This window comes from Ceratotherium simum, unplaced genomic scaffold (genome assembly GCF_057802395.1).
Source record: "Ceratotherium simum simum isolate JZ-2026a unplaced genomic scaffold, ASM5780239v1 HiC_scaffold_46, whole genome shotgun sequence".
Taxonomy (NCBI): domain Eukaryota; kingdom Metazoa; phylum Chordata; class Mammalia; order Perissodactyla; family Rhinocerotidae; genus Ceratotherium; species Ceratotherium simum.
In genome coordinates, this window is record NW_028261262.1 from 1 (window position 1) to 12,859 (window position 12,859).

At 38.0% G+C, this 12,859-nt stretch overlaps 1 protein-coding gene across 4 annotated transcripts; it reads left to right on the forward strand.

The window, feature by feature from the left end:
• Window positions 1-920: 920 nt before the first annotated feature.
• Window positions 921-12,244, forward strand: LOC147911216 (phosphorylase b kinase regulatory subunit beta-like). 4 transcript variants are annotated; one of them, XM_087428418.1, is made up of 5 exons: window positions 921-2,090; window positions 5,107-5,236; window positions 8,167-8,274; window positions 8,388-10,407; window positions 11,320-12,244. In XM_087428418.1, the coding sequence occupies exons 2-4, from the start codon at window positions 5,114-5,116 to the stop codon at window positions 8,415-8,417; spliced, it is 261 nt and encodes an 86-aa protein (XP_087284544.1). In that variant the 5' UTR covers window positions 921-2,090; window positions 5,107-5,113; the 3' UTR covers window positions 8,418-10,407; window positions 11,320-12,244. The 4 variants fall into 4 exon arrangements, with proteins under 4 accessions (XP_087284544.1, XP_087284541.1, XP_087284542.1 ...); XM_087428415.1 differs by lacking the exon at window positions 921-2,090 and adding an exon at window positions 3,798-4,022; XM_087428416.1 differs by lacking the exon at window positions 921-2,090 and adding an exon at window positions 3,799-4,022 and having other exon boundaries at window positions 10,046-10,407.
• The last annotated feature ends 615 nt before the right edge of the window (window positions 12,245-12,859 follow it).

The following is a 12,859-nucleotide window of genomic DNA, read 5'->3' on the forward strand; positions in this document are numbered from 1 at the left end:
AAAGTACAAAAAATCTATAGTGTACTACTCTTCATGTAAGAAAGAAAGGGATATCTGCTCATTTGTGCCAAAGAACTATAGGAAGGATAAATCAGAAACTAATAAGATTGGTTACCTTCAGGGGGTGGGTGAGAACAGGGTGAAAAGAATGGAGAAATAGGTACAGGGCAATAAGATTGAGCAGGAGAGCTTACAGTATACTATCGCTGAGTATAGCTTTTAGTATAGCTCTGACTGCTAAACTATGGTAATGTTTTATATACCAAAAAACATAAATAATTAATTAAAATTAATCCAGATGTGGAAGGAAACCAAAGTAGAATACAAACAGTAACAAATGAACCTAACCGTATTACAAATGAGTTGTAGTCTCACACTGAAGGGGATGGGGAAGAAAAGAATTAACCAGAATACCTTTGGAAGACATCAACTGGATACTGTAATGCTAAAGAAAAAAAGAAGTACACACAAATACTCTACTCTAGTTAACAATTTTTTTCACAGAGGTAGGTATTAGCAATTCTGAAATTGCTTTATATATATATATATATATTTACACTAAGATTGAATAAATAAGTAAATACATTGTGGGTAATGAGAGACAGATTTCTCCTTGTCGGAGAATGTATTTATAAATAAGGAAAAGGGAAAGGCTAGACTATTGTGTGGTGTTGGATTGGAATTGGAAATATCCGTGTGGATTCATGGTTTTTACATGGAAAGATACATAAATAAATGTGGATGTCTATGTATATATGAGTGTACATCCATATCTTGCCTAGCTCTATCCACTGAGAGGACCTAGAAGCAATGAAACCCCAACAGCAATGAGCAAACCTAGTGCCCAGATATTGATTTCTAAATACCATTTTCTAATAAAAGGAACCAGCATTCCTTGGAAAATGGTTGATTCCAGAGCTGGGGCAGGAAAAATACAAGATGAGCCTGGAGTATCTTACGGTACCAGAAAGTAAGAAAGTGCTGCAAAAAACTACAGAGTTGTGTTAGAAGGATACTGGAGACAACTTGAAGGAGGCTCAATGGTCAAAGCTGGGACAATTTGAGCAGAAAACTAAATAACGATAACATTGGATTATAACCCATAGAATGAATATCCATGAGTCCATGCTGATATAAATGGATAAATGGGAGAGAAGGGACTCTCCTTACAGTAGAATTTTAATTAATAAGTGTAGATGCAATGGTGATAATAAAAAATCTCCATTAGACAAATACAACAGTAATAATTGTTGCAGGCAAAAAGCGTCAATGGATGCTAAATCTAGTGGGTGGAAGTATGATGAGAAATGAAAAATTTGCACAATTTCCAAGTATTTCCACTCAAGATGCTTTCTGGTTGCAAAAGGAAAAATAGCAAAAAAAAAAAAAAAAAAGATTGAGGAACTGTCACAGATTAGAGGAGCCTAAGGAGACAGGGAAACTAACTTCAGTGCAGGGTACTAGATTGGATTCGGGACCAAAACTAGGACATTAGTGGTAAAATTGGAAAAATCTGACTAAGGTCCATAGATTAATATTGTGTCAACGTTCATTTCCTGGTTTCAATAGTTACTATTGGTTCTGTAAGATGACAAAAGCAGAGGAAGCTGAGTAAAGAGTATGCAGGAACTTTATGAGGTATTTTTTTGACATTTCTGTAAGTCTAAAATTTTTCAAAATAAAAAGCCAAAAAATAAAAATAAAAGAGAGGTCTTCTAAAATAATTCTCTACCTCCATTATGAGTATTCACACATTTCTATTTTTTATGTTGTTCTAAGCAAACATCTCCCTTTTATAGGATTAACCATGACTTCATAGAACTCTGAAAACATCTTTTGAAGGGAATAGGAAAAAAGATCAAATGCAGAGTGTAGGGTATTTGGTTTGCACACCCATTATTCAAAGTAAAACATCACCAAGGAACCCGTACACCTTTGGACTTCTTCTCTTTAGCATAGCACTGAACCCAGCCACGAGAGTCTGGGTCTACCGAAGAAACTGTACATCCAGAAAAGATGCTGCTCTCTCTCATGTAGTGTTAAAACGTCATTGGTCCTCTTTCACAAGAACAAAAATGTCTTTTTCTGAGGTATGTGCCTATTCTATACCCATTTTTTTTAGAGTTTTTATCATAAATGGATGTTGGATCTTGTCAGATACTTTCTCTGCATCTGTTGAGATGATCATATGATTTTTATTCTTCATTTTGTTAATGTGGTGTATCATGTTGATTGATTTACAGATGTCGAACCATTCCTCCATCGCTGGAATAAATCCCACTTGATCATTGTGTATGATCCTTTTAATGTATTGTTGTATTCAGTTTGCTAATATTTTGTTGAGGATTTTTGCGTCTATGTTCATCAGTGATATTGGCCTGTAATTTTCTTTTTTTGTATTGTCCTTGTCTGATTTTGGAATCAGGGTGATGTAGGCCTCATAAAATGAGTTAGGTAGTGTCCCCTCCTCTTCAATTTTTGGAAGAGTTTGAAAAATAGGTATTTAATCTTCTTTGAATGTTTGCTAGAATTCACCAGAGAAGCCATCTCGTCCTGGACTTTTGTTTTTGGGAGGTTTTTGATTACTGTTTCAATATCTTTACTAGGGATCAGTCTATTCAGATTCTCTATTTCTTCTTGATTCAGTTTTGGAAGGTTGTATGATTCTAAGAATTTATCCATTTCTTCTAGGTTTTCCAATTTGTTGGCTTATAGCTTTTCAGAGTAATCTCTTATAATCCTTTGTATTTCTGTCTTATTCGTTGTAATTTCTTCTCTTTCATTTCTAATTTTATTTATTTGAGCCTTCTCTCTTTTTGTCTTAGTGTGTCTAGCTAAAGAGTTGTTAATTTTTTTTCAAAGGGTTGTTTTTTTCAAAAGGTTGTTGGTTTTTTCAAGGGTTGTTAATTTTTTACAAAGAGATAGCTCTTAGTTTCATTGATTTTTTTTCTGTTGTTTTTTAGTGTCTATTTCATTTATTTCCAATCTGATTTTTATTATTTCCTTTCTCCTACTGACTTTGAGCTTCATTTGTTCTTCTTTTTCTAGTTCCTTTAGGTATGATGTTAGGCTGTTGGAGATTTTTCTTTTTTCTTGAGATGGGCCTGTCTCACTGTAAACTTCTTTCTTTGTACCACTTTTGCTGCATCCCATAGATTTTGATATGTCTTATTCCACTTCTGAGTATTTATCTAAAGAATATGAAGACACTAATTTGAAAAGATATATGCAACCCTATGTTCATTGCAGCACTATTTACAATAGCCAGGTGGAAACAACCTAAGTAGGCAATAGGAATTATTAATATATTAATTATAAGAAGTAACCTCAGGGACAATCAAATGGATAAAGAAAATGTGGGGTATGTATGTATACAATGGAATACTATTCAGCCATAGAAAAAAGATGAAGTCTTGCCCTTTGCAACAGTGTGGATAGACTTTGACACTGTTATGCTGAGTGATACAAGTCAGGAGGAGAAAAATACTATATGATCTCACTCATATGTGGAGTATAAAAAAACAAACAAATGAACAAACAAAACAAAAACAAACACATAGATACAGAGGACAGGTTGGTAGTTACCAGAAGGGAAGAGGAGTGGGAGGAGGGTAAAATAGCTAAAGGGGGTCAATTGTATGGTGATGGATGGAATCTAGACTTTTGGTAGTGGGCACACTGTAGTATATACAGAGGTTGAATTACAATGTTGTACACCCGAAACATATAATGTTACCCGGTTAAAAAAACAATGTTACCTCACTTTAAAAAAAGGAAAAAACTTTCTTTTTTTGTTTACTGTATCCTGCATAGCTATTTTCATACCTAGAAATATTGTTGGTCACGACATGTCTACTTTGTGGTTGATGACACATTTCACTCTGCTGCCTGTTTTAATACCAAGTATAAAAAAAATGTGTATTTGTTCCTACCTTCAGCTTTTGGAAGAATATACTACTATGTCATTTGTGTGTTCTTTTCAAATTATGCAAATTCTACATCTTTAGCAGTTTGTGAATGAAGTAAGTATTAGATCTTTAAGATTTAATACTTAATTGATAAAATAAGAGATCTAGAATTTTGGCTTATCACGTTCTGATTATTATGACTTGAAAGATTTTGTAGCTGATTTTTTAGCGTTGGTGCTTTGACCATATTTAAATAGAAAACTAAATATAAGGTTTAAAATTAAAATATAAAGTTTAAAATGCAGTAGTCCCCCCTTATCCATAGTTTTGCTTTTTATGGTTTCAGTTACCATGTTCAACCGAGGTCCAAAAACATTAAATGGAAAATTCCAGAAATAAACAGTTCATAAATATCACAGGGCTCATATTCCAGTAATTCTTGTTTACCTTCATAACGGCCCCAAAGCTGAAGAGCAGTGATGCTGACAGTTTCTTACAGTACGTTGTTGTGATTGTTCTATTTCATGATCAGTTATTGTTGTTAGTCTCTTCCTGTGCCTGATTTATAAATTAAACTTTACCATAAGTGCGTATGTCTAGGAAAAAACATAGTATGTACAGGGTTCAGTGCTATCTGGTTTCAGGCCTCCACTGGGGGGTCTTGGAACGTATCCTCCACAGATAAGAGGGGACTGCTGTAAGGTAATTTCAGTAGATACGTAGTGCTCTTTTGAGCATTCATTCACTTATCAAATGTTTATTAAGCACCTTTCTGGGAGAGGTGTAGAGGAGGATCAGCCTATGTGATGATGCCCACGCCTCCACAGAGCTTACGTTTTATTGTATGGAAGAACCCCGTCAACTTACTTTGGAGTTGGCTGCTCCTGTGATTTTAGATGGAGCTGCTTTGTGTGTTAGAAAGGCGTTTCATCACATAGTGAGCAGTCTTACAGGTTACTAGAGAATAACGTTTGCCTATTACAGTTTTTAAAACCTCGGGGATTTTTCCTTTCCTGCAAGCTCTGTTTTCGTGATGAAATATTTAGTAATTTCTGTAACACATGGTAGATATGCATCATTGATGAATTTTGGCTTTTATTGCTCACCCTGTTGGAACAATTAATCCGTATTGAAAGCCCTGCTTTCTACCAGAACAAGCTTCTTTTTCAACTATGAGCCATGTTCTTTTGGTCTACAGATGTTGGATGAACAGGCGTCAGATCGATGGGTCTTTGAATAGAACTCCCCCTGGGTTCTATGACCGAGTGTGGCAGATCCTGGAGCGCACACCCAATGACATCATCGTAGCTGGGAAGCATTTGCCACAGGTACAGCCTTACCGTGTTTCCTTCAGTGAAAGGACTTCCAAAGGGACCTAAGGGAGGAGAGAATTCTTCCCCTCCGCGTTGCAAATAACCTTTCTGCTTATTCCATTTTCTAAGAGTGTTTAAAGAAGGAGTGTCCAGATACCTGAAGGAGGAAATACTAGAAAATAAGAACGCTAATCAATTGGCTTGGAAATATTTTTTCCCAATCTCAGTTACTTTTATTTTCCAATTTTAATGTCCCTCTATACAAAGGCTTGCTTTACCAAATGGGTATTTTACTTAAAAGTTGTATTTGATCAAAAATTTTTTGGATTATTACATTCAGATATTTCAAGGAAGCTCTCTGTTTAAAGGAACCACATGGCCAAACCTTTTTCCAAGCAAGCTGTCCTTCTTTTGTTTACTTATTAGTGAATTTGGGGTTTCTTATATTGGCGTTACCATGAATGGTAGTATTCCTTCACCGCCAAGTGCTAGTGGGCCAGTGCTGGGGACCTCACAGACAGTAAAATAGATATTCAAACGACGGAAATAAATCAGGCCTAAGAAGCAAGGTGACTTAGTGATGCTGTGGATAAGGATTCATACTACTTATGAATTGCACTGAATGTGAAAAATGCAGTAACTTTTTAGGTCATTAGACAATCACTTATTTTACTTGAAATGTAACTTCTCTTTCGTCCAACTGAATTAGTGCTCCCTCCTTCAGATGGTTTCCCAAGTTATATAAACTAACCTGCTTCTTTGATTTGATTATTTTATTTAATCCTGACATCTAAATCATTCTGCTTATACACAAACATCAATAATTAGGCCTTTTGGAAATGGAGTATTGTATTTGTCTCTAGTGTTGAAACATCAACAAAATTATTTTTGCTGAAGGTCTTTATACAAACAAAGTATTCTTAAATACACACACCCATACTCATTTTGTTTATATGTACATGGAGTGTTTCTGGAAGGACCCACAAGAAATTGGGACAAGGAAGTGTGGTCTGGGGGGCAGGGTGAGCTTTTCATTGAAAACCCTTTTAACTTTTCAAATTTTGAACTTTGTGAATCTATTGTTTATTCAAAAAAAGGAATAAGAACTTTTTGAAAGTGTTCTTTATACTGCTCACAAACTGTGAGTGGGTCTCTTTGGTTGCCCGTGTAGGTGCTCCAGCCCTGTCCTAGAGGCTCCGTGACCATTGTCGGGGCAGCACTGTTTCCTGCCAGCAGAGAACGGGCCTCCGTGGTTCAAGTCCTGCTGCTTCTGCATACAGTAGACTAGGGCAACCTTTTGTTAGCTTCTTTCCCAGCCCCCTGTAGGCCCTACCAGATTTTCATTTAATTGTCTGATTGCCTGGGCCGCTTCCATTTGGTATCCTCTCTTTGCTAACAACAACAATATGTGTTAAGTATTTTTATGGGCCAGGTGCTTTTCCAGGTGCTCCTTTAATCCTCACAACAATTTTGAGGTAGGGACTTTATTATTCCTGTTTGACAGATGAGGAAACTGAAGCACAGCTAGGTGATTTTCCCAAGGTCACACACCTAGGAGTAGCTGACCCCGAGCGTGCCCCCCCTGCCCCCGCCAGCCATTTGACTTCTTTTTTTTTTTTTTTAAAGATTTTATTTATTTTATTTTTCCCCCCAAAGCCCCAGTGGATAGTTGTGTGTCGTAGCTGCACATCTTTCTAGTTGCTGTATGTGGGACTCGGCCTCAGGATGGACGGAGAAGTGGTGCCTCGATGCGCACCCGGGATCCGAACCCGGGCCGCCAGCATCGCAGCGCGTGCACTTAACCACCAAGCCACAGGGCCGGCCCACCATTTGACTTCTGAGCCTTTTCTCTGAACTTCTGCACCACACTGTCCACCCTGAGTCTTTTCTGAGGGTGGGAACTAGGGCAAGCTTGATGTCTCTTCTCTAGGTTTAACTATCATAGTTGCATAGTAACTAGGTTGACTTTTCAAATGAGATATGTTAAAAGGAAATTGATGTGAAAGCATGAAAGAGTCCTTATTTCATTCTGTAACCCCATTAATCCCGTTGCTGGACATCTAAATAATTATAATTACTGTGTTCAGCAGCTGGGCTTCATTTTCCCCATATTAGCATATGTTGGATTGTATTGAATATAGAATACAGTAGATGGACAATATTGAATATAGGGCTGAGGCATTATTATACCAGGCAGATTAACTTTGCTGTCATTTGATTGAAAAGGGATGTTCCTGCTGGGTCCCATTTTGAATAGTAAGTAGATACACAGTGTTCTGAGGCTATGATTAAGTTCACTGTAAATCATCATTGTGGTAAAACCAAATAGGCATGACTCATCGCCTCTGCATCTCTGGTAATAATCCTGGTGACTCCATCTGCTTTCCACCACACAAGCCTCACATTTCAAGCCTTCTCTTCCATTCTTTGAGGGTTATCCACCCTTCGTTTTGCTTTTTTCTGTGTTTACTTGCCATTTCTTCACATAATGTTGTTTTTGCTTATTTGTATGCATTTTAATGCTGCCAGTTCAGAAAGGACCTGCCACAGAAATGATGTAAATTCAATAGCAAATGACTTACATGCTAAAGTGACAGCAAGCATAACTTCTTGTGTTAATTCTGAAAGCAACATGTACTCTCTTAGTTGTCTCCATTTTTGGCTCTTCCCTTTGTGTATTGAAGTGGCTTTCTAATATAGCCCCTTTCTCTGAAAAACATTAGTATAGTGAAGATCACTACTAAAAACAGGAGGTTGAATTTATCACAATAGTCAGCTGGTTGGCTTCAGTAGTTTGACATATATAAAATCCATGCATATAGCTGCAAATGCTCTGTAAGGTTTTCTAGAAACTGAAAAAGTTTATTGATTAGAAAATGAAATTCCTTTAAGTGGGAAGCAGAGTATAACCGTGCAGCATGTTAATGTTGAGTTATTTTTTTCAGCAACCAACCCTGTCGGATATGACCATGTATGAGATGAATTTCTCCCTCCTGGTGGAAGACATGTTGGGAAATATTGACCAGCCGAAGTACAGACAGATCGTTGTGGAGGTTTGTATTTAGAAATTCAGATGCTGAAGAAGTGCTTTCTGTCTGCTCCCTGAAAGCTAGTATAAAGGAAAGAGCAGAAATTCCCCTCCTCACCTAACCCGACTCTCCTCCAGTTGAGTCCTGGAGAAGACGTCTGTCCTTGACCCACATCAAGGACACGAGCAGTTCCAGCATCTCACATCCTCCAGGGTGGAACGGCTGTCTGTCCAGCTGCTCCAGCTCCACACTCGCCCCTCAGCAGCAAGTGCATCAACAACACCGTAACAGAGAGGAAGTGACCTTTTTCTATGTTTTATTCTAATCTTTTTTCTGTTTACATAAATAATGCATGACTATTGTAGAAGGTTTTAGTAGTTCAGAAAATTGTAGAAGAGAAAGCAAAAAAATCTCTCCACACCCACTAGCAGTAAATCTGCACTGTTGATCTTTTGAGGGACGTCTGTCCAAACATCTCTCTGTGAACAGAGAAGACACATAATTTTGTGCTGTATCGTCATTGCTCTATATAAAGTTACATGATAAGATACACACACGTGCTTGCACGTGCCCCTTTGGCATTTTAAAACATTATACCAAATGCATAGAGAATCCCCCAAATGAATGGACTTAACATATAGCTCATCTTCACTTTGTCTTTCTCTGAGAATGTCTCCATCAGACTTTGTTTTTCTTGAGGGTGGGTAATGTGCCATAGATGCAGAAGCTCTCAGTGCCTGCTGAACTAGATGTGGCACCATCTGAAACCCAGCATGTCTGGATTTCAGTCAGAGCTGAATGAGTGTCAGCTTTATCTCTGAGATGCCAGGATTTGGAAACAGTATCAGCCAATCCGTTTCATAACATGTGGGAGTGAGGCAGAGACGGGGGTCAGGAAGAGATAGGGTTAGTAGAAAGGTGAATGCCTTCCTTGTGCTTTTAGCCTTTTGGTGTCTAGTGCCCAGCATCTGGGACCTAGAGTGGACATAGAAGTTCTTCTTGTTGACCAAAATGAGGTCATTCCCTTTGTGGAAGAAATTTTCCTTTAGAACTAGAGCAAAACTTTGTATTCTCCTGGCTAAAGCCCTGCTCCAAGGTATCCCACATTGTGACTCTTGGATTTTTCTGAAACTGTTACCTTTAGTTCTTTCAGGTTCTGTTGGAAGCATTTCGATAAAGTACAGTCAAGGAGATTCCCAAATTGGAATTATGAGGTCTTGTTCCTGTTCCATGTACAAAGTAGGAGCCATAATCATCATCAGAAAGTCTTTACCAAGCATTGTATACTCAGACACAATGTTTGCATATAACAGTTTGTCACCTAAAATGAACGTTGTTGCAACTTAGGGTAAATGTATGGGATAGCCAGACACTAGGATGATGCATTAAACTAAGATAGTTTATACAGACCAATTAGTACTCATGTCGTAAAGAGATCAGAGTTAAGTGTATTTTTTAAAGCACAACCATCTCCTGAGAAACTACTATGATGTCACAGATTATACCCATTTTGGGGTGCTGGGCTCCACGTCATTTGATCGTGAGCCTGAATCCAGAGTCTCCACTGTACTGACCTTCCTTCCCTGGCTTGTTGCTTGCCACCTCTTCTGGGGCAGCCTCTGCTCTACTGGACACTGGTTTTTGGTGTCTTGCCAACAAGGATTAATGCCCAAAGGCCAGGAAGAGTTCAGACACTTTGGGTGAATAGGGCAACTATGTACTATAGATAGGAGTAGGGAAGTCATTTTTCTAAGTTATTAGTTTTATTTAAGTGACTAAAAGCACTTCTGTACAGCTGCTGGGATACACACAATGAAAAAGTGCAGTTTCCAAGCAGAACTTATGCTACTAATTTGCAAGATGAGGAAGATTCCATCCATAGCTGATCCTGAAGTCTACTATTGTAGAGAACACACTATGGAATACGAGGATCATCTATCAGTCTGAATAAAGAATGGAAACATGTCCTGGCTCATATGGTTCATATAATTTGCTTTCAACGTTTGTCTCTTCTGGTTACTGATGGTTGTATCCATTGTACTGGAAAGAAGCCCTGAGCTAGAGTTTCAAGACAAAGTAGATCTGGACAAACTGGTGAAAGAAGCCTTTCATGAGTTTCAGAAAGATGCGAGTCGACTAAAGGAAATTGAAAAACAAGTAAGTAGAGAAAATAGCTTTTTGTAGAATTTTTTCTTTGTCTCAATTCTTCAAAATATCCCTAGTCTCTTACCATTTAACTATAAAATAGATTTACAGAGTGCAAAATAGAGTTCTTGAGGGGCAGGGCAAAGTCTGACTTATTGAAGAATTATTCTTTTTAGTTAATTACTAGCCAATTCAACTATAAAGTTTTGAATAAAAAGAAATCTAGGAAGAGATAAATTTCCTTTATATAGTTAGCAGTTAAAATGTGTTTTACCAGAGAGAAGCCATAGATTCCAGAAGGCTATAAAATTAAATTCTAGGGAGGAAAGGAATACGTAACAGGCTACATTGGTGCTGTGTACTACCTAACGTAGTCCCTTCCAGGCTCTCTGTTTAATATTTTATGCTCATCTGTAAAGGGTCCCTAAGTAAATAAAAATTATCAGCAAAGACAGGCTGGTCCCGTGGCTTAGCGGTTACAGTGCGTTCACTCCACTGCTGGCGGCCCGGGTTTGGATCCCGGGCGCGCACCGACGCACTGCTTCTCCGGCCATGCTGAGGCCGCGTCCCACATACAGCAACTAGAAGGATGTGCAACTATGACATACGACTATCTGCTGGGGCTTTGGCGGCGGGGGGCGGGGGGAAGGAGGAGGATTGGCAATAGATGTTAGCTCAGGGCTGATCTTCCTCACGAAAAAAAAAAAATTATCAGCAAAGAGGAGAATACTAAAAATGACTGTCTTTGTTTTATATGCTGAGAAGATGCCTCAGGAAAATGAAAGAAAAGCTCAAGAAGCTCATATTTTCTATGAGGAAATCTTGCTGTGAATTTATTTTTCCCCCTAGGCTGACACTGATTTTACTTGTCCACTCTTTACAAACAAAAAAATCCAGCAACTTGCTTACTGTTTTCCTTTGTAGGATGACATGACTTCCTTTTACAACACTCCCCCACTGGGAAAAGAGGAACATGCAGCTACTTGACAAAGGTTGTGATGACTTTGCTGCTGGAAGGAGAAGTGAAGCCGAGCAGTGACGACCCATGTCTGGTTAGCTAGTGAGGAGGTGTCAGAGGCTCTGTTGAGACAGTCTTTAGAAGTGTGTTAAGTGTTGTGTTGCAGCTTAATCAGGGTAGCCATTAATGTATGGACTGCGCATGCTGGTGAGGTGGTTGCCACGCCCTTGGCAGAGTTATTGGACCTCTTGCATACCGTAGCCAATTTAATGGTAAGAAATTCTTTTAATCAAGTGAAAAAAGTTCTCAGGATTATGCCAATAATCTTTACTGAATGATAGAAATAGTTTATTAATTGAAAATTCAATATTGCATGTTTTATGATCAAATAGCTCATCAAAATGATTCTTTGCTCTTTGCACTAAATTCCCACCTGCCATTAAAATGAAATTTGCCAATTACTACTACTAGTAGTAATGCAGACTGGGAATGAAAAGATATTGAAAGGATGGTGAACTTTTTCTAGTGGCATTGTCATGCTAGAAGAAATATTAATATACATCATAACGGCAAAATCAGCCAGCTGATATTTTTATTCTCAGAAACTGCATTATTGATAATATTTTAGTATACAGGGCTATTGTACAATTTTTACTTTGTAAACATGACTGTGGTTTTGTATTTTTGCTTACTGTAGAGGTTGGACTAAAGTACAGTGTAATAAATCTATACCTGATCAAACATTTTCTTTGAGCTTTTATAAAAATAGGATATCTGTAGGATTGTTCAGAAGTATGGACGGGTAACCTAGTTTATACTAGTAAAAACAAAATTAAAAGTCATTAAATTTTATTTCTGAATTAATAAATATATCTGGACACATTTCTTTGTTCTCTTGTTCACAATATTGAGTTTATTATTCCTGAATATTTTCATTTAATTGATCTGGAGATGGAATAGAAGAGAATCTATGATATCTACCATTATACGTGTTTTGCTGTCAAATTTACTTAAGCAACCTTTAATAAAAATAGAAAGTAGATTACGGCCAGCCCCGTGGCTTAGCGGTTAGGTGCGTGCGCTCCACTGCTGGCAGCCCGGGTTCGGATCCTGGGCGTACACCGACGCACCGCTTCTCCGGCCATGCTGAGGCCGCGTCCCACATACAGCAACTAGAAGGATGTGCAGCTATGACACACAACTATCCACTGGGGCTTTGGGGGAAAAATAAATAAATAAATAAAATGATAAAAATAGAAAGGAGACTAAACATTTAAATTTTATTAATTTATTTCATTACTGAATGTTCCAGTGCAGCCCATTAGTTTGAGCCCTGGCCCCAAAGAGAGTCATTTTTCTGGCCAATCTTATTATGGAGTTTCACCTGAGAAGTTAGACTTGTCACATAAAAAATGCAGCCCATTGCAGAGTCTTGAAAGGGTTTGAGAAAGAAAGGACAGTGGCTTCAGTAACAAGTCAGAGTGACATCAAATAAATGGATGCATT